The sequence below is a fragment of the Corvus cornix genome, chromosome 5 (assembly GCF_000738735.6).
Source record: "Corvus cornix cornix isolate S_Up_H32 chromosome 5, ASM73873v5, whole genome shotgun sequence".
In the NCBI taxonomy this organism is placed as follows: domain Eukaryota; kingdom Metazoa; phylum Chordata; class Aves; order Passeriformes; family Corvidae; genus Corvus; species Corvus cornix.
The window spans coordinates 6,900,693-6,927,646 of NC_046335.1; the positions used below are offsets into that span (position 1 = coordinate 6,900,693).

The 26,954-nt window shown below is 47.3% G+C and overlaps 2 protein-coding genes across 9 annotated transcripts in view; one reads left to right on the plus strand and one right to left on the minus strand.

Moving 5' to 3' along the window:
* Positions 1-1,191: 1,191 nt before the first annotated feature.
* Positions 1,192-7,525, minus strand: ZBTB25 (zinc finger and BTB domain containing 25). Of its 3 annotated transcripts, none has more exons than XM_010396146.4 (3): positions 7,126-7,410; positions 6,654-6,833; positions 1,192-5,514 (listed from the first exon to the last, which is right to left on the minus strand). In XM_010396146.4, exons 2-3 carry the CDS (start codon positions 6,824-6,826, stop codon positions 4,377-4,379), a joined length of 1,311 nt encoding a protein of 436 aa, XP_010394448.1. In that variant the 5' UTR covers positions 6,827-6,833; positions 7,126-7,410; the 3' UTR covers positions 1,192-4,376. The 3 variants fall into 3 exon arrangements, with proteins under 3 accessions (XP_010394448.1, XP_039407699.1, XP_039407698.1); XM_039551764.1 differs by lacking the exon at positions 7,126-7,410 and adding an exon at positions 7,464-7,525 and having other exon boundaries at positions 3,920-5,514; XM_039551765.1 differs by lacking the exons at positions 6,654-6,833; positions 7,126-7,410 and adding an exon at positions 6,108-6,629.
* A 129-nt stretch (positions 7,526-7,654) lies between these two features.
* ZBTB1 (zinc finger and BTB domain containing 1) overlaps positions 7,655-26,954 on the plus strand; it is a 31,313-nt gene continuing 12,013 nt past the window's right edge. Inside the window, exons 1-2 of one of the 6 annotated variants that reach the window (XR_002048240.2) lie at positions 7,655-9,106; positions 9,791-10,039. Coding sequence is in view for 5 of the 6 variants with exons in the window: in XM_039551762.1 (XP_039407696.1) it covers positions 20,714-22,849 (2,136 nt within the window). In the remaining variant the exon portion in view is untranslated. Of the gene's footprint in view, positions 9,107-9,790; positions 10,040-11,071; positions 11,177-11,219; positions 11,321-11,625; positions 20,135-20,693; positions 24,205-26,954 lie in introns of those variants that run through there. The other 5 variants (XM_019293295.3, XM_039551762.1, XM_039551763.1 and 2 more) reach the window with 5 other exon arrangements.

Consider the following 26,954-nt stretch of genomic DNA (forward strand, 5'->3'; position numbering starts at 1 on the left):
AATCCTGTAGATGCTGCGATTGCATCTCAGGGAACTCAGTCTTGACACAGCTCTGGTTGTAAATACTTAACTGGCATGTAATTTAGGGCACATCCATCCTCATTACCTTTTTCCTCACGATTTCTTAATGCTCAGAATGTATATCCTAGCGCTGGACTGCTGGAAAGCCCACTCTGTTGCAGTCTTTTTTGGCAATTCTGGACAAGAGGGGAAAAGAAAAGACTGAGTTTTATTAAACAGGAAATCTGAAGATCATGACAGTGGTATGGCATGACCTGATTGGCTGATTGCTGTGGGAGGCCTTCCACAAGCCATGAAGAAACCTCTCAGTTTGGCCACTGATAGGCCATGGTCCCATTCAGTGATGCTGAATTGCATATGCTGAAGTCCCTTTCCACTGCAGTTCTGAAGGCTTCCACTTACACAGGATAAATACTTTCTGCCTCCAAAGTACTAGAAAACTACTCAGGATCAGCATTACACTAAAGAAATGAAATGTCATGATAGCAGCAATTCATGGCCTTATTTTAAACTGTGATGCTCACTGCTGCAGGTTTACATCCCAACAGCAAATTTCATTTCCCTGTTCAACCTTCTTGGTGTGCACAAAATCAAGATTCTCAGTAAAATAACCAGACCCCACACTGCATGGGGGGGGATAAATACACTTTTCTCCACACACTTTACTGCACCCTAAGAAGCCTGAGAACACACAGACCCTGTTGGACCTGGCAGCATCAGAGCACTAAATTGAAATTGTTTCTCATGCTCTGGTGGTTGAGCCAGCTAACCTACAGTCAGCATTTTGGGGCCAGCACCCAGATACATGACAGCTACTGCTGCACTTGCTGGCATTTCAGAGGTTCACTTGAGCTGGCTGAGGAGTCTGCTCATGCTCAGGGGCTTTGGCAGGGTCTCAGCCCCAGTCTTCCCATCTTTTCGTAAAACATGAGCTGCAGAGCCCACAGACAAGGCACTTCAATGACAGTGGTTCATCAGCTCAGTACCCCTGATGATGGGACCCCTTCACAGCACAAAGCAAATCTCCAGGGATCCCCTGGAGCTTTGGGACTTCCAGCCTTGAAATATTCCCACCCTGGGGCTTTCTTTGCCTAAGCCCATGTGCATCGATTAACCAATGGCAGATATCTGGAAGGAATCACTAGTATAATTATTCTGCACACGGTGACAAAATTTTTTAGGTTTTTATTAAAAAAAAATCAAACCCCAACAAGATTTGTGTATTTGCCAAGCCCAGCTGTGCAAGTCAGGCAGATTTCCAAGCATGCACCGGCATAAAGGTTAAGCACTCAGTAATTCAAGTGTCTTCCACACAGAGTAATAAAACTTCTCATGGTTTATCCAGGAGCAGCTGCTGCCATTGCTTAGCAAATGTAACTGCCCTGTAAAATTATTTTCTATTCATAAGACTTGGAGAGAATGATGTTTTTATGTTAACATAACTCGGAGCTGATGACTTCTGTCTGCAGCTTTTCCTGCTGCTTTAATTATAACAGCGCTTTAACACTTGCAGTAGAAAACTGCTGAAAATGCATTTCTTGTATTGCAAATGATGCAAAAAAAAAAAAGCCTTTGGCAGATGTTTGATGTCACAGATGTTCAGTCTCACAAAGGTTAACCAAAGTACACCTTAAAAGGGGGTGTGAGGATAACAGAAAACAATCGCTTACAGTTGTATCTTTTCAAGGATACACGGGACATGAAGACAGCCCTGGTTTATGTTTCATTTCGGCTTCGCTGGTGTGTCCACAGTCAGTGCCATGGAGTCACTCCTACAGCACGTACAGCTGAGAGACGTTTGGCTCTTTTACCCAAGATCACAGCTTTTATAAAAGCTCCCTTTTTAATGGGCAAGAAGTGAACGAAACAGTCCAGCCCACGCACCTGAGGATGAGCAGCGTGTCCCAGAGACGCCTCGGGCACTGCTGCTTGCTGTCCCTGCTGCTGTCCCCAATACTGAGCTCTATTACCACTACCCTGTTACCTCTGCAGAGACATCAAGAACCCTTTGACTTTCAATACCAATTACTTCAGGCAAGTTAGGCACCTATTTGACGACCCAAGGTGCTTATCTACTGAGTGAATCGTGGATATTCAGTCCCTCTACAGCTCATCTCTACAGCTCTAGCTACCCCAGCAAACGCTTCTCTCTGTGTTTAAATTAAATGTAGGATGCCGAGGGAACCAAGCAGCACCCGGAGAAGCCAGCCCACTCAGTAAAGTGTCACATACAAATAGGGAATGACCATAAAATACCTCTCTTTTTTTTTTTTTTTTTACCCATCATGTAGAAATAGAGGTCAGTAGAAGCCGGAGGGCATTTGCCCAGTTATGAGCAGCCTGTGCTGGATGTGATTTAGCTGATGCTATTAGCTTGGGAGAGAGGCAGAAGGCTCTCTTCTAGGAAATGCTGTGTGAATGGCTCTGTGCTCAGATGCAGCATTCACAGGCCTGGGTGTCGGCTGGGTTCCGTTTGTTTGCTTGTTTTAAAGAAAGGCTTTTTAAGCAGAGCTCAAATGCGTTCACACCAGAGCAGCTTTAATGGGTACACACAGCAAAAGGAGCACTGGGGCTAGCAGGGAAGCACACCCCAAACCACAGCCTGCATTTTGCAACATCATCTCGGAAGGCTCAGGGACTGTTTGTTTTGCCCCTTTGTCTTGAAACACTATTTGGCAGCTCTCAGTAGGCAATCCATCCCCTGGAGTGTGCAGCTCCTTGCCCAGGAGAAGCAGCAACCACCCTTACAAAGACCTCAGATGGTCTTTTAATTCAGCAGTGATTTAATTGCAGCTCTTGCTCCAGGACAATATCAAAGACAGCTCAAGGGTCCCGACTACAAAGAGCTTTGGAGCAGGCGCGCTGACAGCAAACTGTTCTCACCATTGTTCAGGCTCCCCGTTTCCAAAGGCAATGACTTGGCTCCACCAGGACTGGCAGGAAACCTCCAGTTTCTCAAAAACTGGGTAATGAGATTACAGGAGCAGCTCACGAGGCTTTTGCTCTGTGCTGCACAAGAGACCTCTGCGCTCTAAGAACTCGGTGTGCCTCCTCGGGGCCTTCTGATTAACAGCATCTCTGAGGGATGAGCTGCAGCCCATCTGGTGGGAAGCCTGGGATATTTCAGCTGAAAAGCTAGAGAGGGATAAACTATGAATTCAACAGGAATATGTGCAATTTTAACCCCCTCTTGGATAAGATATTACCCTTCAGATAACAAGTAATGATAAATGAAGAGCTGGATGTGGCTTTGAGCAACCTGGTTTAGTGGAAGGTGGCCCTGCCCATGGCAGGGGTGTTGGAACTAGAGGATCTTTAATGCCCCTTCCAGCCCAAACCATTCTGTGACTACATGAAAGGCAAAAAACTTGCATGTTACCATTTCATGGTGACTCTGCAAGCAGAGAAAAAATAACACATTGTGTATTTGCTCTTAGCAAATATACAGATTGTAATATTCAAGAATGTGTTTGCTCCAAGCTGTTTATACACTCCGAAATCATTTTCACGCACAAAATACGTGTGTGGCATTTAATCCTGTGAAGACTTAGGTTAGGATATGCCTCTTCTCAAAGAAGAGCGGACAATCCTTTGCAGCTTTCCTTCCTCCCTGCAGAGAAGACAGGCCAATAATGGAACATGGTGCTAGAGGGGCATCAAAATCTGTCCTTGCTCATGCTGTAGTGGTGAACGAGGGAGGAGTAGGAAGGAGGAAAAACACATGCAAATCCCTGGAGTTTAAAAGTAAATTTAGAAGACAGATGAGGACTCCAGGGCTTGTCAAAATGAAGGTTGCCACCCCTACATCAACACTGCCAACTCCCTTGAAAAGAGCAGCCTTATGGCTGCTGCAAATATTTATGCAGAGATTTATTAACTGCAGTTATACAACATGAACTTCAGGATTCATCTCCTTGAGATATTTATTTTCATTAAAAACAAACTGTTTGGGAAACACAATACGTATTTCCCTCTACACTTCCATCCATCTGGTTTCAGAAGAGCAATTCTATGGGATACAAACAGTCCTAGGCACCACACAGAGTACTAGACAATGTTTAAACCTCACACCCAGCAATACAGTCAACTCCAGTAAAGCAGAGGAGGCATAAGTTCACATTCAGGAAAAACATAACTGACTTACATGGAGGCTTCCAAGGACTTAGATGGGAATTAGCTCGAGTTTAAAAGTTAGAGAAGTAAAAAAAGCAAGTACACAAATCAAAGTACACAGTCCTTCACAGTTATCTCAGAGGTGAGGGGAACAGTGGTTCAAGAAAATCAGCTGCTCAGAGCAGCCACTCCCTAGGTGGAAAATGCCAAAACATCCAGTTTCAGCATCTGAAGGGGGAGAATTACTCTACCAGGATCGTATCAACATTTTCTTGGATGAGATCTGACTCCAGTATGCATTCATCTAAGTGGTCTTGTGACAAACTGGAGCTCTTACCCACACTCTCGCTGTCACAGTAAGGGTGAAACCTGGGGGTGGCGGGGCTCTCCAGCCACTGGCAGCGGCTGTACTTGTGCTGCTTCCCTCTGTGCGTGTACATGTGCTCCAGCAGCTGGCTCTTCCGGAAAAATGTGCGGCCGCAGACGGTGCAGCTGATCTTTCTCTTTCTTGAGAAAGAAAAGTTACAGTTCAACTCCACCGGTTCGTGGTCCTTGGAGATGAGGGAGAGCTGCCCGATCTGCAGAGGCTCCAGGTCGTTGCAGCTTGGGTGCTCCAGCTGATGCTCGTCCTCCTTGAGGAGAAAGGCCCCAAGGCGATGGCCATCCCCAGGCTCCCTGTCCTCAGCCAGAGGCTGCACCTCCCCCAGGTCGCTGTTCTCCAGGATGGAAGCTGGGACGCCGAAGGGCAGCGAGCCCGAGACGTGGGTGTGCAGGTGCTGCCGCAGCCCCCCCCGCGAGTCGAAGCGCTCCCCGCAGTAGTGGCACAAGTGCACCTTGAGGCTGCCCTTGGCAAAGACGGGGCTCGCTGCCTCTGGAGAAGGAGGGGTGCAGCTCTGGGACACCACGGGCTCCGAGTCGCACCTCTCCTGCTTTATGGAAACCGAGAGCTTTGGGCGCTCCTCTGCTGGCTTGGCGAGAGCCGCGGGCTGGGCCGAGGGGCGAGCGACCTGCTGGTCCAGGGGGCTGTCGTCCAGGCCGATGGCCAGGGACAGCTGCAGCTGGGGATGATCGCCCTGGGCCACAGACCTGCTGCCTGCCTTGGGCAGGCTCTCCTTCGCTCCCAGGCGCTCCTTTGCCAGCTTGTGTGCCGTAGAGATCTGGATCCCGTACAAGTTGGAAGACTGGACCGGCTCTGGGGAGAAGGCTTGGTTCATCTCGATGGCGATGTGGGAGAGGTGGTCTGCATGCAGAAAGCGGATGCCCTCCTCCAGTCGGCTCTGGCTGACAGCCTGCTTTGGCCCTTTCCCGGTGTACATGATATGTAACAAGTAACTAAATATGTCAGGCTGGATGTCTGTAGGCTGAATCTTTATGCACTCGCTGAAACAAAACAGACGATTAAGTACATACAGGGATCCAAATCCTGATCCATTACCTGCCCATTTGCTGTGAGAGCGCTTTTATAAGCAGCACTCCCTGGCCAAGCCCTGCAGAAGTGCAGAAGCCCTGTTTGCAAAGCCAAGTGCCTGAGTCTGCATTTATCCCTGTGATTCTGAAGTGTGCACAATTGCACCTGAGGCTGGTACGGGTGACCAGCCCTGGCCAACCTGTCCCTCCCTTGCAGAGCCAGCCGCAGCCGCACGGCACCGCAGCGATGCCATACAAGCTGTGCATCACCAGTGTGTGCCACTCAATTTATTTAAGTAATAAATTCAGCTGCCATTGCTGTGTAATCTTTATGAGCATTGCACTTAAGTGTCAGCAAACAACATCCAGAGGGAAAGGCAGTTAACTCATCTCACTTCCAGCCAAGGGGTGGCACAGCCGATCCTAAAGATTATCTTGCAGAGGTGCTGGAGGCCAAGACCTCCAGGAAGGGGAATGAAGAAGGGTTTAATCCATTACAAGTAGCCAGCCCCAGGTCAGAGGCCAGACCTTAGCACTGCTGTTATACCTGCAGAACCACTCCTGACCTGGCCAGGTGAAGCATCTGAACAACAGCTTGAAATGAATTGATGATCTCAGTCTCGGCCCTTATCTGCAGGAGTCTGAAGCGCAGAACTGTGATAAGGCCACAACTTCTCGATTGTTTCAAGCCTGTGGATCCTGCCAGAAGGGACAGTCTCACCCAGCAAGCCTGACTACACCCTAAAGCAAAGTACTGGACACACTGCACACAGGCAGGAAGTATCAGGATATCCCTGGATTCCAAATCTGCAAGGTTCTCACGGCAGGAAGATGGTGGTACTTACATGCTTTATTTATCTGGTCACACAAATGTCTCATCTCCAAAATGCAGGGTCTGGTGTTGCCATATGCTGACTAAGAAAGTGGTTTTAAAGGGCAGCACGTTCTGCACTGGGATTGTTTAGAGAGCCAAGGCCTGTGCTGGGTTAGGAAAATAATCTCAGGCCATCTAACAGCCCCATTTATACTCTTTTAGACGTCAATATCTTTAGAAAGAAGAAAAAGCAAAATGTTGAGAGCGGTTAAAGGGTAGGAGAGCTGTGTGTTCTTACCTCGTCTGATGAATAAATATCATCTTAAAATAGTTTGAAAAAGCAGCGAGCACCGCTCTGTGGGCTTTGAAGTAAACATCTCCAATGGCAACTGTGCAGTCACACAGAAAGCCAAACTCCCGCTGCATGTTCAGCTGCTGGAGGAGGAGGACGCTGTGGCCGGTGGTATCCATGGTGTGCCTGGGAGCAAGGGAACAAGATGTTCATCTCATTAAGAAATCAGAGAGCTCCCAAAGGCTCAAATGTTGGCTTGTCACCACCGAAACGAGATGGACGCCCGGCACGAAGCCTCTTCCCTCCTCCAGATGGTCCCTGCACCCAATTTAACAGTTTCTCCTTCCAATACCACCGCTGATGCTCAAACCCACGACCAATGAGCTTAAAACCTCTCAGGGACTTTTCCATCTGCCAGCTACACTTAGAGATGCTTCTCCCGCTGATTAACCACGCTCCGTGGGGTGTCAGCACTAACTTTAAACCTGGCTGGCCTTTTCCCTCTGATCTGATGGTGCTTTCTGCTGCCCCGCAGCCGCGGCGGGGGCACAGGGGAGCGGGGCTGAGCCCGGCGGCTCCGGCACAGAGGAGCCCTGTGCGCCCAACAAAGCCCCCATTGTGCGGGCTGAGCCGCCCTCGCCGCGCCCCGCCCCGCCAGCGGCCCCTTCGCAAATAAACGCTGATATTTGCTATTGTTTCCGCAGAAAATTACTGGGGGGGGGGAGGCGGCGAGCGCAGCCTCCCCGTGGCGCGGGACCAGCGCCCTCCCTCCCTCCCTCCCGGCCCGCGGCTCCCCGCGCCCGCGCAGCCGCTTACCCGCGCGGAAGCGCCGCGACCGCCCGCCCCCGCTGCCCGCCCGGCGGATGGGGTGGGCGCTGCCCCCCCGCGCTTCCTGCCGGGCGGGATGGGCCCCGCCGGGCCGGGCAGGGATGGGCAGGGATGGGCTTCTCCCGGGAAAAGCGAGCGCGGCCCTTAGCGCGGCCCCGGCGGTGCGGTGGGCGCGGCCCCTGCGCGGCACTGCCCGCGCTGCTCGTCCGCAGCTCCTGTGCGAGGGAGGAAGGGGGGGAAGGAACGTGTGCACCCCCGTGGGGGATTTTTCTGGGAGGGCGCGTGTTTTCCTGTGCGTTGCCAAAGGCATCAGCCTGGGCTGCGGGACGTGGCTTCTTAATCGCCCAGTGGCGGAATGTCGTCTGCTGAGCGCCTCAGCTCTCGGCATAAAGTGAGGGGGTTTTTTGTTGGTTTGGGTTGGGTTTTTTTAGCAGAAAAAAAAAGTAAAAAGAGCTTCCCCGGTCTTCCCGCTCGTGAAAAGGGATGGGAAGATACGATCTGGCTTCCTCACCAATGTCTGCGGCCTCGGTGCTGCTTTAACCACCACGAGTCCTGAGGACGCACCATTTCTCTGTCAGGCCTCCTCCCGGTGCTCACTGATGTTAAACCAGGGGTTATTTTAGGCGACAGCAGCTGTGCCGGGTGAGGTGCCAGGCAGAGGAGGGAGCCCAGGCAGCAGTGCCACCCTCACCGCGATTGCTTGGCCACCACCAGCCCCTCCTGAGAGTCCCCCTGAGCCGCACCCCTCTGCTCTGGCACTCAGTACAATCTCTGAGGAGTCTTTCCGGTGAGTGTTACCAAATTGCATTCTGAACTTGTTCAAACTGCCTGTCCGTACAGCGTCCTGCTGCCACTGGATTAATTTGATGTTCACATGTTGTTTTTCCAGCTGGAAAAGGCAATGAAAATCACTATTTGTGTGCTTTTGGTGCAGTTTCCAAGATCTATTACACCCATCTCCTCCATGGCACCTCTGCTGACTCAGGGCCTCTGCAGAAGACATTCAGTGCCTCGGATCAACCCTCTTGGTTTCCTCTCAGCATTTGATAGTTTGTAGTCCATTTTCCTATTGCACCCCCGTAACTGCAATTCTTGAGTATTTACGGCAAATAATGCCCCTGGCCACCAGAATCCGTCAGTTTATGAGGCTATTTCCAGGCAGCCTGAGCCTGGGTGGATGATGAAGACAGGCTGAGAGATGACAGAGCACAGGCTCTAAAGCATTTTCGTTCATGTGTTTGCTGCTTATCCCACTGACCAGCACAGCTTTCTCTTTTCAATTGCCCTGTGTTTTATTTCTTCTGTTCTAATTATAAAGCTCACAGGACTCAGGGACCATCTTTCCCTCTTGTGTTTGTGCAGCAGCAGAATTGAGAGACCACAGAGCTATAATCCTGCTGCTCCTATAAAGATCAGTAGCCACTTTTCTTCCCCAAAAAAGAGTGACAGTAGGTGGCTCAAGGTTTTGTACTCTGTTTTGGGTTATTTAACATATTTATTAACCCGCATACAGAGTGAGTTGCTATTTGCAGATGGCATGTTATTTATTTAAATGATTAATTATTTACATGTTATTTAGGTTGACTCTGGTCCAAAGAGGACTTTGAAGAGACAAACCGATGAAAGCAATGGTGAGGAATGAAATTTGGTGTTTTGCCGTAAAACACAGGCGATGATATCACTCACCTCAGCCAATACAAAGTGACACAGCCTATGGTGGTGGGTCAGAAAGAGATCAGGACATAATCACAGCTCTCTTCATGGGTGTTTCTGCTCCCTCCTCCTCTGTGGCCAGAAAATAATAATTAAAAAAAAAGAAAATTAGAAAGGTAAGTGTGGTGGGAGGGCAGTGAGGGAACGGGGATGGTGAGAAAGGGGGACTGCCTTGTGCCCCACCTTACCGGAGGTGGCAGAAGCTCCCGGTGTGATGCACGTGGGACAGAGCAAGAGGCTGCACAAGCCCTCTTGGGCACTCTTGGCTTGTGCTGCCCTGAGGTGTGTAAAGAGGTCGGGAGAAAAAGACTCTTGAACCATAAGAAAAGCAACTTTTCAGTGTGATTTGGAAACCACGACTCTGTTGGCTTATGGAGGCCGTTTATTTAACTTCCTATAGAACAGGAAAACCTACAAAGTAGTTGTAATGTGGGGGTCCCACCACCCTCTGTGGGAGCTGGTGTCTTACACACAGAGGTTTTTTTCCCTTGGCACTGCTACACACCCCTGAGGCAAGGCTGCAGCAGCGTGAGAGGGGAAATGGGGATTTTTTAGACACATTCTGAAAGACATATTTTTAACGCTCCCTTTTTATTTTGTAGTGGTTAGAAAATCCCCAGACAGACCCAGAAGGAAGGGCTGATTCTCCATTTGGAAAGTAGGATTGTGTTAGCTGGGTTTGTCCTGTTTGCTTACACAGTGGAGGGATGCTTCAGGAAACCTTCGGGGTCGCTGAAGCAGGGATGGATGCTGGTACCTTTTAACATTGTGGCATTTTATTTTGTTGCCTTTTTTGTTACTTTTGCCATTTTCAAATTTGTAATAAAATCTCTTAGTTTTCCTATGATTAAGTTTTCCATTTTGGCTTGTCTGATACTTAGAGGGATTGTAGTTGCAGCAACATAAAAACAATGGTATCTCCAGCAACTGAATAATGGAGCTGTGCGGATTAAACACTTACAATGCTTGTGCTGAATGACAAATGTCACTTTGGGGGCGGAAAAGTCAAGTGGCAAGACCTGGAGGAAAGCCTGACCTGGCTTATGTTTTCTCTCACATCTGCGGCAGATAGCGGGGGGCCGGAAATCCCACTTACTCACATGGGATAGTTCCGGAGGAGCTGGATGTTGTCAGACAGGGGAGGTCCAGACACTGGTGGGAAAGAGAGCCTGGGACGGCTCCTGGAAGGATGAAAAAAAGCGCTGTCCTCGGGATCTGTGACAGAGCGAGGCGGCGGCTGCCAGCCCTGTGCTCCTGCATCACCGTGAAGCTCCAGGAGGGAGGGCGGTGGTATTAACATGTGAAACTGCAGCGAGAAGGAAATACTTTCTCACGCAGCTTGCAGTGGTTTTCAGTTGGAAACAGTTGAACTGTCCCACGCGGGGGCCGTGGGGCTGCGGGTGCAACACTCCGACGCCGGACACCCACACGGGTGACCGGAGCCTCCCCGTCAGCACCGGCCACGGCTGGCTCGGGGGGAAAGCAGAGACTCCCCGTTCCGTGCGGCGAGCCCGGGTGCGGGGGGAAGGGGCGGATTCCGGGAGCCGGGAGAGCAGCGAGGCGGGACAGCCCGGCCGCGGGGTCCCGGTGGGCGCCCGCCGGCCTGACGCTGCCCCGCCGCGGGTCCGGGGGGCTCCGCCGGAGGACGGGGAGGAGCCGGGCTGAGGGGGCTCCGGCAGCGCCAGCCCGCGCCGCGCCGCGTCCCCGGCGGCATGGGAGGAGAGCGGAGCGCGGCAGGGAGCCGCCCGCCGGGCCCCGGCATTGGCGGCGGCGCAGCAGCGCTGGCAGCGGCGGCGCCGGGAGCCGCGGCCGCCGAGGGGAGGGGTCCGGCTCCGTGCGGTCGCGGCGGAGCCGGCGCTGCGGCAGCGGCAGCGCGGCGGGGCGGAAGTCCTTTGTTGCAGCCGCGGCGGCAGCGGCAGCAGCAGCAGCGGCGGGAGCGGCGCGGGCACAGCTCCCCGTCGGCGGCCGCCGCCTCTCCCCGCGCCGCGGTAAGCGGGGCCCGGGGGCCGCCGCCGGGACCCGGGGAGGAGGAGGCGGGAGGCGGCCGCAGCTCCGCCGGCGGCGGGAGGTGGGAAGTGCCGAGCGGCGGCGTGGCCCGTCGCGGCCCGCCATAGTGGCGGCGGCGTTGCCAGGTAGGGGCTTTCCAGCCGCGGCCGGTCCCTGGCCGGCGGCCGGCGCGGTGACCTTGCGCCCAGCGGCCGGGCAGGGCACGGCGCGGGAGCGGAGCGGCGCCGCGGGGACTGCGCGGGGGCTGAGCGGCGGCGCCGCGGCGGCGGGTCCGGCTCCGGCTCGCTCTTTCCCTCCCTCCTCGCCTCCCTCCTTCTCTCCGGGGGTCGCGGCGGTCGCGCTCCACCTGCGGGGCGGCGGGCGGGGGTCGGGGGATGCCGCGCTGGAGAGCGAAGAGCGGCCTAAGGAGGTGCAGGGGCGAGAGGCGGGGAAGGGAAGGGCAGTGCGCCGCCCGCGTGGCTCCGGGGCTCGAAGTCGCGGTAAACACCTCGAGTGCCGCTATCGCGCCTGGCCCCGGCCCCCACGGTGGGTCCCGCCGCTTCTCTTCCTTTTGTCTTCACAAAATAAACGGCCCAAAACTTCGAGTGAGTTGCGGTAGTTTAGCGAAAAACGGAGCGGAGCTGCAGCCCGGGGGGAATGCTCCACCCTGCCAGGCGGGAGACTTGGGTTTCACTCAGGGCTGGCAGTGGGCTGGATCGCCGTGGAGGCGGCTGGAAAGGAAGGGGAATACTTTTGTCACATAAAAAACAAGCCCCGTACTGCTCTGGAAGCGGTGTGGAAAGTCTCGTTCTTTAAAGGACTCCTCTTTTCTTCTCGGATAGAAAGGTAGTTGAAGAGAGTAGAGGAAAGGGGACTCAACACGCTCTGAGTTTGGGGCTGCGGTTTTATTCCTCTCTCTTTTTCAGGATTTTTTGTAACTCAGTTTCTCAAGTTTACCCTGTTTCAGCTGATACAGGAGTGCCGGTTCCTCTTGACACGTAGGCGTTGGTAAACGGGTAGCATGGCTTGGATGCTGCTTAATATTTGGATGTTTACTGCCAGGTTGTCATTTGCTTGTATTATTTCCCTCGCACTTGAGTATCGCAAGGTACAGCATGCACTGCAAAACTATCCGGGGTTGCAACAGTGCGGTGTTCCGTAGGCATTTAATTACACTAAACAAACATTCCTTTAATTAAAGGTGTTTGTTTAACATTCCTCATTACAGCTCTTGGAAAAACCCACAGAGCAGCCGTGAGCAGGGGGATGCGGGCTTCTTGTTTTTACCGAATTACAAGTTAAGCTTTCATGGCGAGCGGGGGAGAGGCGTTGGGACCATATGGCCATGGGGAAAACCGGCCAAACACGAGCGGTTGCAGAGATTTTCCTAGGTAGCAGCAGCACAGCGAGTTGACAAGATTGTGGAGAGATTTTTGGATGGCTGGCCAGAAAACCTGAGGAGTAACAAGTAGCATTAGTTGCACTCTGCTGCTGTTTTGAGGTAGCAGGGAACCAGCAGGCACCCACTGCGAGGGTTGGATGCAGGTAATGAAGATGTGGGTTGGTGCTGCGTGGGAAGCTCAGAGAAGTAATAGAAGCCACTTCTTCCTAGTAGCCAGAAAGTTTTGTGTGGAATAAGATCACAGACTTAACAGATGCTTCAGCTCTGCTTGTACAAGTCTTTCCCTTCATCAGACTCAACCGCTGTTGTCACTGGCACAGGAATTAGCAGCGATTACATTGAGAGTGCTCAGGCCAAACAGGGATTTGGGTTTTTAGATGCTTTCTTGCTTGAATGTGAGTGGCTGCTTCTTTCACAGATTTCTGTTCTTGCTGGTGGTGGAGAGCCCTGGAAATCCAGGATGGACAAAGCCGCAGTAGCTATTTACCTGCTGGATGGAAATAGAATAGCTGCTCAGAACTGAGACAGTGAAAGTTTCCTGATAAAAGCCCGGTGTCCTTTCTCTTAGTTGTTACAGCTGGGCCTCTTACTAGAGTTGTTCTGGCTGTCACACACATGTAGAGTGAAAAGCCATGTGTTCATTTTTCACTTTGGCCAGTGGTTCTCCAGCCGCTGGGTAATTCTGCCCTGCCTTAGCTTGCGAATGGTAGACACCATCACCCAAAGAGTTCTGCTGCGGACACAGCATGTGGGCACAAAAGCTGACATAATTTGCATGAAGACCATTTATATCCTCAAATTTGTCTGGTAATTTTTTCTTTGTGCATGCAGTGTCACTGCAAAACTCCAGAATTCACTGGCTGTGGCCTTTTCTCCCCCATATTAGACCTCTTTCATTGGATGAAGACCTTAGTAGCCTTATTTTTATTTTTAGTGTGCTGAAAGTAAAATGTGAAGCATTTAAGACCAAGAAGAGTCAAGAAAACCTGTAGTCTGATCTGTGTGTCACAAGTTACTGTGCTTCATTCATGTGCATCCAGCAACTTGTTACACCAAAGTCTGACCTGTATTTAGCCAAGGATCCTTTCCTGGAAGGCACCTGTGACTTTCATTTGAAGGTCTCAAAACGTGGTTAAACCACCAAAATGCCTCCAGAAGTTTAAAGTTGGTGTAACTTGGAGAGCCTAGATAAAAAGGCTCATCTTTCTGCTACAGAGCATAAATTGGGTGTTATAATTTTGTTCCCACTAATTGTTTCTTTTAAACATATCATTACTATGTTGCTTGAGAACTGTAAAGGTGCCAGATAAAAGATAACTGTGACTTTCTAGAGTCAACCTTTGTGGCTAGCAAGTTACTTTAAAGGACTGCATAAGGTCTCTCTCTAGGACTTTTACTCCCTAGATCTGATCTAAAGTTCTTTGAAGTTGAGATGGGGCTTTAGCACAAACTCAGTTTTCTTATTTTTTTCCTGTCAAGCTGTATTCCTTGTCTTTTGAGGAGCGTTCTTACCTAAGACCATGTAATGTTCCTTAACTAATTTTCAGTTAGCAGTTGAGAAGCATAACTTGCTAAAATTTGATGTCTGTTTCTCATTTGTGGACATGGATGCTGAATCAGCAGAGAGCTGCTGGCTGAGCAGTGGAGAACAGGGCATCCAGGAGCTCTGACAGCTCATGTTGGGGGCTTTGGAGCACCTTCTCTTCCCCTCATTCAGATCTAGCCCAAGTGCCATGAAACTTCTTCCTGTACATTGTCCAGGAGTCTGTTTAAAATGAGTTTCAGCCATCGGGATGTGTCTGAAGATGAGTATCTGCATCATTGAAATCATTTTCCCAACTGGCATGTCTGAAAGGCAGGTGATTGGAAGGGCTGTGAGAGGAGGATAAATTATACCTTTAGTCCTTCATAGCCTGAATAATGGAGCTTAATTACATTTTCCCTGGCAGTACATGGAATTCCCATAGCTGTTCTAATTTATGAGCAAGGCTATGCTTGCAATGCAAACTGATCCATACTCACTGTTGAGATGGACAGTTGTTACCTGGCCCCAAGTTCTTCACTGTTTTTTCAGTGTTTGTGTAAACTGAGGGACCCAATTCTCTGTGGCTTCCTATTGGGTATATCTAGGTAAAAGTTGTAGCCTGTCGGCAGGTCTGTGGTCAGTGCAGTAGCTGAACACATAAACTTCTTGGGCATTGTGTGGGGAATTTATACTTGTTCTGTAGGATTTTCTGCAGCATGCCAATGCTGTCATTTTAGGAATCCAGGCTTTTTGGTAGATCTGACCCACAATGGCAAAATTAGGGGGAAGAGTTCTTGGGAACCCACACCAGGGTGGGATATGGAGAGAGACGGCGATGGGGGATTTGCTTTCTGATCCTCTTGTGCTTGCTTTTTGGATAACTGGGCGTTGTTTGCTTGAGGTTTTCCAGTCTCATTTTCTATTAGCACTAAATTCTCCACTCATTTAGTACACTTTTGTCTGGCCTGTTCTTGGTTTCCAGTCGCTAAGCATGTAAGCGCTATGTTTTTGCCTGCTCAGCAGTGGAAATGCTGGGTTTTGAAAACCACCTACTAATTTTAGGAGCCGAAAGGCTCCTGAATTCTGAACCTTGTGGTATGTCTGTTTTAAAGACAGAGAAGTTAGGAAAAGAACTTCACTAGTTCTTTGCTTGAGGACTTTTTTTACTTCTTTTGTTTTAAAACATCTCAGAAAACTTTGAGTGTGAGGAAATGATGGCATGGAGCTGTAGTAAATACCTGTTTTTTCTTGTTAGCAGACTTACAAACAACATAATTGGTTAGTGTAGTATTGCAGCTTAACCTTGTTCACGGTCACATCTGAATAGTATCTAAGTGGGGCCTCAAAAAAAAAAAAGTCTGGTGGCAGACAAGCTTGAATTAAAGCATGGCCATGTAAAAAGAAATACTTACTAGGGAAATAAAATGCATATGGAGACTTGGAGTTTGACTATCAGAGTGAGAATACCCAAGTCAAATACCTTTAGTTTTCATATCAGATGCTTTTCTAGCACATTATTTCAGAACACCTCTGCATCATTCAGGATTGCTTACACTGTGGCCTGTGCTGCATTCACCACACAAATCAGTCACCGCTGAAGATGGAGTTACTTGGGTTCCTTGTGGACTTGTGAGCTTGGTGCCTCCAGGATTTGGATGCTTCACAAAGTGTGCTAGTCCACTGGGCAAGTGGCGGGTGATTCTCCTCTCTTTGAAAAAGAGGATCAGAAATAATTAAAAACTTTGGATTGACAAACTCACCTGCATGGAGCTTTAATTTTCCAAGATACTTGGTGTTTAATACATACAGAGGATAGCTCTCACTGGCCTCAGTTGCCACCAGTGGTGTTTACCTATGTGAATAAATTGGACATCCAAAAAGTGCAAGCCAGGCTTATTAAAAAAACCCCAAACCAGAAAGGTTGAAATTACTTGTCCTGGCATTGACAGCACTGGGAGGATGTTCTCCAAGCAGTGTTCATTGCTGTGAGATCCTGCTTTTTGTCCCCCACCTCTCATTCACTTCACATCCTCCAAATGCTTGGCCAAATGAGCAGGGATCTTGTCTTGTGCTGCTCAGATCCAGGCCTGGACAGATCCAGAGGTTGTGCTGAGTAAGGGAAATCTTGACAGGAGGGCTGGAAGAATATACTATGAAATATATATTATATATGTATATATATATAACATATGATAGGTACATAAACAGCAGCACAATTACTCCTGCATTAATCAGCATTTCTTGTGTATACACTTAACTTTGAAACCTTGAATTTTCTGTAAAAAGACCTGTTTTCCTTCTAATACCTGCTTTTTTTTTTCCTAAAGCAAACTTCAGAAATAGTTTGCAATACTGATCCACCCACATGAATGATAAATGCAGATTGCTGCCATTTTAGCAATTAAAGTAACAAATAATGATAAATTACCATTTTCTGAGAGCTTGTTCTTGTTGGGAAGGAGTTTGTCAGCAAGCCTGTCATGTTTGTTGGTGGCAAAGGGATGGCAGGATTGGGAATTTGGGGTGCCGTTCCTGCTCTGAAGGCGTGAATGCTGTAATTGTTTTCCACCCATTCCCCAGAAACAGCTTGTCTGTGTTTTTTACCCCTTGTGCCCTAGGCCCTGCAGCCTAGCTCTTCCCAGCTCCTTGCCCAAGTGACTTCTTCCCTCCACTGTTTAGACCCTCACTGCACCCATTTTTAATTCCCACTGCTGCTTCCTAATCCTAGTCCCCCTCCTCTTGGCTCAGCACTCCGCTCCTAGCCTGCCTCTCCTTTCTCTCCAGATTTCCAGAGCATTTCCATCACGTCCTTCTTACATTTCCCAATCTCCCTGTGTTTTCACTACATCTCCTCCTGGCTCTGGCTCTCCCTCAGTCAGAACTCTGCATCTTCTCCATCAGCTACCAGAAGGGAAGCTGAGACCCCATGGCAAGTGGTGGTGTGGAGCAGTCCCCAGGAGGCTCTACTATCAGCTGTGACTTCGTGGAGATGGCACATAGAATCATGGAATGCTTTGGGTTGGAAGGGATCTTTAAATGCCATCCAGTCCAACCCCCTTGCAATAAACAGAGACATCTTCAACAAAATCAGGTTGCTAAGAGCCCTGTCCGACCTGGCCTTGAGTGTTTCCAGGAATGGGGCATCCACCACCACCTCTCTGGGCAACCTGTGCCAGTGTCTCAACATCCTCATAATAAAAAATTTCTTCCCTCTATCTGAATCAACTCTTTTGTAGTTTAAAAGCATGGCAGAGCTCTGTGCAAAAGGGGATTTCACTGCGGAGGGCTCAGGCACCTGTATACTAAGCAGCTGCAAGAGGATGAAATGTTCTCAGCGAGGCTATAATCTGAAGTTTTAATAACTACTAACAAAAATTTTAAGTGTGAATAAACTGATAATTTGTATCTTCTCCCCCTCAAGCATATAGCTTGGCCAAATTCAGGCAGATTTTTATATTGTGACAACATATCTAAAACATAATGCTTTCTCCCACATAAAGTGTCTCTTCAAAGATTTTGGAAGAGAAGCTTTTATTTTTAATTTCTAAATGAAAAAAACCAGTAATCTGCATATATGAAAGCTTTTTCTTAGCCTCATTTTTGGAACCATTTTGGCTGAGCTTTTCTATGGAGGAAGGAAAAAAAGTAATCAGTCCAAGGTTTCAGAAGGAAAGTTTTGCTGTTGCTGGTTGAAATGTGTTGAAGTTGTAAATAGCCCAACACAGGCTCTCGTAGTGGCAAGTTACATCCAGCAGGTTAATACAGCAGCCAGAGGGAGGATGCCAGGAGTTTCATTAACATAAATAACCTCAAACACTCTGTTTAATACCTACATGTAGTACTACTGTGACAGAGGCCAAGTACATATCAAATCCAAAACCTTGACATCCTACTCAAGCAACCTCATGCTCCACCCCTTTTTCCCTGAGTGGTAGCACTGGCAGTGGGTCATTGTTGCAAGTCAGGATCCATGTGCTGAAAGCTTTGCAGGACATCATCTGTCAAAAGGAGAAATATCTTTTACCAGATTCAAAGAAGAAGACCTGGAAAAGGCGAGTTTTTGTGCTGTCACTCATTGTTCCCACCATCTGGAAACAACCCCGTGTGCAGGTGCCTGCAGACAGTTTGTGACCACCTGTTTTGTACAGGCTTGCTGCTTGTACTGCTGTTTTGCTATTGGAGGACACAATGGAGTATATCTAGTGTAAAAAGCCCACAATTAAAGAAAACATTTGCAACTTGCCACTTTATGAGGATGGGGAAGTTAACATGAGCTGTCCTGAGCCTTTTCTTGTTGTGTTGGCAGCTCACACCAAGAGGCCAGTCGTGCCTTTGATGGCATCATCTCATTTTCTCATTGGTTTTCACTCTTCGAATGTGAAAGTTGAAATTAATTCTTTATCATTATGCAGCTGCTATTCTTAGTACAATAGACTGAGTTACATTTAAGCATCTAATGAATTGCCTCAAATCCAAAACACGTTACCACTTGAAAGAATATGAAGTGCACTTTTATTATTACTTGATGTCGAGAGCTTTGCTGTTTTTCACAGAAACATCTGAAATCACCCAGTGGCATAAACAATAATCAGTTTCTGTAGAAAAGATGTGAAGTTGTTTCAGAGATTCTCCTACTAAAGCCACTGCCTTGCAAGTTAGTAAAAAGACATTAAGTGAATTCCATGCAACGAGTTGCATTTCTGCAGTGGACACCACTGGGCGAAACCAGTCAGAATTATTATGGCAGGGTGCTCACCTGGAGTTCTGGGTGTGAAGGGTTGGGTTGAGAGGAGAGGAGCATCTGCCATTCAGATGCCTGTCATCAGTGTAGTTCAACCCAAATCTCAACATTCCTCTTGCCAGGCAAGATCTTGTGCTGGTGGTGATCCATAGGAACTGCTGTGTGAGTTGGCAGTAGGGAATATTGCTGGGTGGGGTGAGCATGTTCTTTTCTCGAGAGCTTGCGAGCCTTTCTGCTGTGGCAGTCCTTTGTGGAATGAAGAACGGGGACTTAATGTTAGGTTTGCTACTTAACAAGCCAGGCAACGCCTATGACTTGCGAATTCAACACTAATTGTGGAATTCAGTTTCTCTACCCACGTTTCCCCCTAGGAGATGTAAGCTGTTAGGAAAATAAGAAAAGTGGAGCATTTTTGTGTGTATTGTGTTTAAATTTTGGACAGTTGAAAGAGTGGTTGCAAATCAATCCATGCATTTCACTGAGTCATAAAATGCCCTTTAGTATATGTTATTTGCTAGCCTGTACTTCAGTTGTACAAACCTCTTACAATTATTTGCATTGTTTGCAGTAACCTTTCAAAATGTTAAGAATCCTCCTTACTGCTTTATGTTTTTCATTTCAGTCAGGGTGCTCTCTATACCCTCTTCTGGTTTCTCACCCCCTCAGCCTGTGCAGTTAGAACAGATTATGTGTATCAGTAAAGGCTGTCCAAAGTGAGTCATGACTAGGTTTGGATCTGGCCACATTTGTTGAAGTTTATCTTTAATCAAACACACACCTCCTGTATGCAGTGCATTTCTTCTGGATTTTTTTTTAACATAAACCATGATATTTTCTTCCTCTTTTCTCTTGAGGATGAGTTAGTCCTTTCACACAGAGCAACCCTCAGCACTGGCAGACCTTTCTCTCTGGTCTTTGCTGAGGCTTCATTTCACCATGGCTCCACCTCTGGCTTGCTGGTTCTCTCAGTTCTCCATTGCCGAGCTTTTCTTTGTCCGGTTTCCCAGCTACGTGTTTTGGTTACATTTCAGTGCTCTGAACGAGTGGTTTTGAGAGCAGTTGGAGGCACGGCGTGCACCACTTCCTGCCTCTGCAGTCCCTGTGGCTGTCACGCAGCTTGCCTGGTCACCATCTGCAGCGGGCTCGAACGTGGGACGTGCCACCACAGCCGGGCTGCCCTCTGCTTCTGAGAAGGTGTTTGAGTTTGCAGTTCCTGGTTTGCAGGACGCCTTGCAGAGAAGGTTGAGATGATCCCTCAGCTGCCATGAAGAGCGAAATGTGGAGTAGCTTGTGTGGGTGCTCTGTTGTCTCTTAATTTCCTTTAATGGGGAGGGAAAGACCAGTTTGAGCCTGGCCTGGTTTCCAGTGTGCGTTGCATCATGTGCCCATTGGACTGACAGGTAAAAAGGCAAGTTGAGACTGAAGAGTGGTTTCTGACAGCCAGCTTACCTTGTATAGGTGTTGTCCTGGGGCCATCTTACAGAAGTCTACCCTGTGAAGTTTTTGAAGTTCTGCGTTCAAAATTCATATCTGAAAATCTTGACTGTAGGACTTTGAGATATATTTGCTAATTTATATTCTAGCAGGGTAGCTCTGATTGACGTGTGTGCTGGTTGTGTTTATTAGTTTACTAGTCTTGTAAGCCTAGTGGTGAGCACATGGAATTATGGATGTTTTCACTGGCATCAATATTCGTAAGTAGTTAGCAGCAGAGATCTCCAGACAGGAAGCTGTACCGCAGACTGGCAGAATAGGAAGATCTAGAGAGCAGAGATGGCAGTTCCTCCCTACATTTAAGTAGGCTTTGGGTTTTGTACTCATGATTTAACAGATACCTTTTTCTTTATGCAGGGCTGTAATCGAAGTACAAGATGGCAAAAACCAGCCATAGCAACTATGTCCTTCAGCAGCTAAACAAGCAAAGAGAGTGGGGCTTTCTGTGCGACTGCTGCATCGCTATCGATGATATTTATTTTCAAGCACATAAAGCAGTCCTTGCTGCCTGCAGCGCCTATTTTAGGATGTTTTTTATGAACCATCAAAACACTACAGCCCAGCTGAATCTAAGCAACATGAAGATTAGCGCTGAATGCTTTGATCTTATTTTACAGTTCATGTATTTAGGAAAAATTATGACAGCCCCTGCCAATTTTGAGCAATTTAAAGTGGCCATGAACTATTTACAGCTATATAATGTACCTGAGTGTCTAGAAGATATACAGGATACAGACTCATCTAGTTTAAAATGTTCATCTCCTGCTTCTAGCACCCAGACTAGTAAAATGATATTTGGTGTGAGAATGTATGAAGACGCACTTGCTAGAAATGGCAGTGAAGCAAACAGGTGGGGCATGGAGCCGCCAAGTTCAACGGTAAATACATCCCATAACAAAGAGCCTGACGAAGAAGCTTTGCAGCTCAACAGCTTCCCTGAGCAACTGTTTGATGTCTGCAAAAAAAGCACCACGTCCAAATTCTCTCACACGAAAGAGCGCGTGTCACACTCGCGCCGGTTTGGAAGGAGCTTCACCTGCGACAGCTGCGGGTTTAGTTTTAGCTGTGAAAAGCTACTGGATGAGCATGTGTTAACATGCACCAACAGGCATTCCTACCAAAGTGCCAGGTACTACAGTGCTGAGAAAATGGACTTTAGTGAAAAGAACTCTACTTCTAAAATGATCTCCACACAAACAGAAAAATACAAGGGGGACTCAAGCCATGCTGTGGACGATTCTTCATCTCCCGTGTCAAACATCACGAGCAGAAAAAGCAGCACAGTTGCCTCTGAGACATCAGGTGAAGAAGGAAGTAGAGCCTCTGAGAGGAAGAGGATTATCATCAAGGTGGAGCCAGAGGACAATCCTACAGATGAGCTGAAGGATTTTAATATTATTAAGGTGGCAGATAAAGACTGCAATGAGTCTTCTGACAATGATGACCTGGATGATGAACAGGAAGAGCCGCTTTACAGATACTACGTCGAGGAAGAGATGAGAGAGAAGAGAAATGCTCGGAAGACTCTAAAACCTCGTTTATCCATGGATGAGGATGAAAGAAAGTGTTTGAAAAGTCCACGGCACCTTAACAGCAAGGCTTCTTCAGTGCAGGAAGATGTGGAGAATGCTCCCTGTGAACTTTGTGGGCTAACAATCACTGAGGAAGATTTGTCCTCTCATTATTTATCCAAACACATAGAAAATATATGTGCTTGTGGCAAGTGTGGTCAAATACTGGTCAAAGGCAAGCAGCTACAGGATCATGCCCAGACCTGTGGAGAACCCCAGGATCTGACCATGAACGGGATCAGAAATTCTGAGGAGAAAATGGACTTGGAAGAGAACCCCGAGGAGCAGTCAGAAATAAGGGACATGATGTTTGCCGAGATGCTAGAGGACTTCAGGGACAGTCACTTCCAAATGAACAGCCTTCAGAAAAACCAGTTATACAAGCATTCTGCCTGTCCTTTCCGATGCCCTAATTGCGGCCAGCGTTTTGATACTGAAAACCTAGTGGTTGAACATATGTCAAACTGCCTGGAGCAAGATCTGTTCAAGAACTCCATGTTGGAAGAGAATGAGAGGGATCACAGACGTAAGCATTTCTGCAACCTTTGCGGGAAAGGATTTTATCAGCGTTGCCACTTGCGGGAACACTATACCGTTCATACCAAGGAAAAACAGTTTGTTTGTCAGACATGTGGGAAGCAGTTCTTAAGAGAGCGCCAGTTGCGGCTCCACAATGATATGCACAAAGGCATGGCCAGGTATGTCTGTTCCATTTGTGATCAAGGAAACTTCCGAAAACATGACCATGTACGGCATATGATATCTCACTTATCAGCTGGAGAGACTATATGCCAGGTCTGCTTTCAGATATTCCCAAATAATGAGCAACTGGAGCAGCACAGGGATGTTCATCTGTATACATGTGGAGTATGTGGAGCAAAATTTAATTTGAGGAAAGATATGAGATCTCACTATAATGCCAAGCATTTGAAAAGAACATAAGCATAAACATACTGTTAAAGCATTAAGTTGGCAGCAGAGAGAACACCAAAGCAAAGCATAAGTATAGTAAAAAATCTGAAAAGGAAAAAAAAAATTTGAAAATAAGTCTCTTTTTTATTATTTTTTTAAGACCCTCCTAACCATAGGTGTCTATCTAGGCTCATTAAGTATAAAGCTTTGAAAAGCATAATGTGTTTAATTATTACATTTTCACTGTTTCCTAATACCAGTTTCTGTTCTTAATTTTATTGTTTTACTACGTAGATATACAAATCATTATTTTTAAACTGTAGATTAAAAGCACAATGTTACCCCTTCACTGACTGCTATTAAACAGTTCTCGGATCCATGTCCGTAAGATGAGTGCTTTAATATTTCCATGTGTTGTTTCTTCATGTGAAAATTTTAGATCCCAGCGATTAATGTGCAAGAGCATAATTGTTCATAATCCCCAAATTAATTTTTGAAATGAAAAAAAAAAAAAGAAAAAAAACAAACCCCAAACCAGCAATGCCAAGAAATAATCCTTTGGTCCTCTGACTCTGCTGCAGGGGCAGAGCTGGCTGTCCTGGTTCCCTGCTTCTTGGCTTTGTTGGAAGGTGCATCCCAGGGGTGTGAGCACATAGGCTCAGTTAAACCTCACAGGCTCGGGCTGGTATGCACAAGGGGGAAGGGACTTAATGACTGTCGGGATAACTGAGGGGTTCCAGCACAGTGGTCATTTTCCAGATGGGAAGTCCTAGCAGAACTGTACAACTGATGTTGGCCTTTCTTTCACTGTCTGTACCTCTGTGGGTATATTTAACTTGCTTATCCTAACATACAAGGGAGGAGTGGCTGTGGTGGGTTGCTAGGAATGCAGCATGGCCATGTGCACTGAAGACGGCATTTTCAGCCTAGCTGGGAACTGTGCCTTGCTGCTTGTGTTGGAAAGTTAAAAGCAGGATGGGTGTGAAGATAGTCCCATTGCTTGGGACCTTAGGGTTTTTTTGTTTCTTGTTTTCATGACACTTTATGAATGTTCTGTTTTTCAACAAGAATATAACAAGAAAAGACTGCAGAGTTTGCTTAATAAATGTAAAGATACTTTATGCCTTTTAAGATTCCTTTCTGATTCTAGCAGAGCCCTAATCTATGCAGCTTGTCTCTTAATTGAATTTAAAAATCTTACTAAGTACCAGCTGACACCAATTCAGTGAGGCACTTTGGCCTTTGAGAGAGCAACTGGCTTTGACTCTTAGGCACCAGCTGTCTAAACCTTTGTTAAGTGTGTGATTTGTGATGGGGTGGAGGAAAGGATCCTAATACGTAATCGTGGAAAAAACAATTAAAAAATAAAACCTAGTTGTACTTTCTCCCAGCAGATCTCACTTTATCAAAGAGGGTGGTAAATGCTATTTCCCACTGAGCTATGGAGGGAGGAAAGTAATTTAGATCAGCAATTAAGGCAGTTGGATTAGATGATCATTGCAGGTCCCTTCCAACTGAAATATTCTATCACCTCATGTGCCAGTGGTGGGGTTGAGAATATGAGCCAGGAGCTGACGGTCTAGTCCAGGGCTTTCACGTGCTTGTTTCTGTCAGTTGAGTTTCATTCCTTGTTTCTTGGGGATTATGAGAGGTATCAAGTTTTAATTTTAGACTATTCAGAGACGTGAATACAGTTCAGAATCCCCACTTTAACTGTTAAAATTAGTGTGAGTTGCCTTGCATTTATTCAGTTTTAAATGTGCATTAGGATTTCTCTTGGTTGGCAGACATGTGCATTTCTGCAGTAATGGAGAAGGCTCCCCCACCAGCCCTTGGTCCTGAGCCAGCAGCTGCTCCAAGGCACCAACTGCTTTGGGTGCAGTTTAGTGGGCTTTTAGTGTTTTGCTTACCTGCTCAGTCCTTTGTTTTCCTGTATGATGCTGAAGCCAACCGAGTCCTCAATAGCACTGGGGCCAAAAGTGCACAGGCACGCATACACTCCAGCACTCCAGAGCTGGGGGGTTCATACACTGCACACAGTGACTCTCTGACATGCAGGTTATCTCTCACAGTATCAGCTGGATTGGGAAAAGCAGTCAAGGGAAGTGAAGGAGAAATGGAAAGCACTGGGGCAGCTGGCAGGAGAGTCTTGTGGCATTGGAGGAGTGGGAAGACTGAGTGGGAGAAGAGATCCTGAGTGTGAGGGAGTGGCAAAGGCAGGCAGGCAGGATTAGAGCAATGCAGTGGGAAGCAAATCCCAAAGGTGGCGTGGAGCGGGTGGCTGGAGGAGTGGATAAAATGTCCCGCCTGTGAGACCAGGGTGAGGATGACTCAGCTTGGCTGGGGAGCTGTGGGCCTGAGCCATGAGCTCACGAACGCGGGTTGCGTACCAAGCACGGCCGGCCCCGCTGCCCGCAGCTCTGCAGGGGCACAGCACAGCCCAGATTAAAGACCTTGTTGAAAAGCAGGAGGTGACCTCTGCGATGTAAGGGATCAGTCCTGAATTCAGTGAAGGGCTAGGGGTGATTTATGGAGCCTCCTGCTCAGGATCAGGAGCCCTTGTTTACAGCCTATTGGTCTGAACTTGACCTAAACATGCTTCTTAAAAAATTTGACTTTCTAGTGTAAGTAGACCTGCCAACTACAGAAGTTAAATGGAGAAAATGGGAATGATGGTATTTACGTGTATTATCTAAGTTTATAAACACCCTGAGTACCTCTGTTTTTCAGTTATGTGTTGTAGTAGCCTTTCAAAGTAAAGTTTGTTAAACCTTTCCAACTGAACTTGAATTGATGTTTTTTCCTGTTCTAGTGGAACAAAACCCAGTGCCTTGGAGTTCACACGTATTAAAGTCCATGCTAAGGCTCACAAAGAGCCTGAATTGCACTGCAGGGAATCTTAAGAGTGGATCTATTTACATGTAGGCAGAGAAAATCAGAATGACTGAAGTAGCCTGAGCAGTGATCAAGGGGAGTATAGGAGAACATAAACAAGTCAGCCTGGCTTGCAAGTAGATGGGTATTTACATAGATGAGTATTTAAGGTGACATGTAAAAGTGTGCAGGGGAACAGCATGGGACTGTTAGGGAAAAGGCCTGGAGTGACAGGAGGAATTTGGCTGCTGTGAAAGGGGAGAAGGTCTGGGTGCTGAGGCAGCCTGGGGCTGGCTGCTCCTGAATGTTCTCCCCAGAATGGGACAACATCTGCAGGAGAGTGAAATAATGGTGTTTCAGTGGTCCTACCATGACAAAAATGATTTATTGTGGAGACAGAACAAAAGCAGACATGAAAAAAAATCAACATCAGTTATCCTATAAGTTTTGCTGTTACTTAAAAGATAGTGAACGGGAAGCAAAAATATTTTATTTAAGAGTTCTTTTCCTCTAATTTATACTTTCCTGTTGCCATAACATTGTTCCTTTGAATCTCCTTAGTGAATGTTAGCGTGTAAAAGCACTTAAGGATCTTTAAAACTGGAGGTGCAAGCATTGCACAAGGCGTAGCCAGAAAGGAAAAGATTTGCTGGATGCCCTAAGTTATATTTTAAAGTGATTTGCTATTCTTATTTTTGGAGGACCTCTCTGTGTTCTGTTGTTTTTCTCATTTTGGCAGTGCTACGGGCCGCAATCCTAAGAATTTCTAAGTGGCTAGTCTAGCTCTTAGCTTTCAAGATTTACTGGAAGTTTTAAAAAGAGGGAATTCATGAAAACACCCGGTATGAGCTTTAAAATATCACAAAAGCTGTTGAGCTTATTTTTCAGTATCAGAGGAGATGTTTAAAATGTTAATGTATATATATACTTGTAAATGCTTCCTGCTGACTTGTTAGTTCAAAGAGTATTTACATTTGTGTATAATGTTATTTGTAGCCAACAGGTCTGTGGAGAAATCTTGATTTCAATAAATAGACTATCATGGAATTCTAAGAATTTATGCTTTAATTAGGGGACTTCTCTATTTAATATTTTCAGTTGATGTAAAACATATAATTTAGCATATTTTTTATTCAAAGCTGAAAACAGAAAATATATTGCCCTGGCGAATATATTAAAAACACATTGTTATAAAAGTGAATAGTTTGACTACACGATTGTATTTGAATATTCTAGTGCTAAACCATCAAGAGTTTTGGAG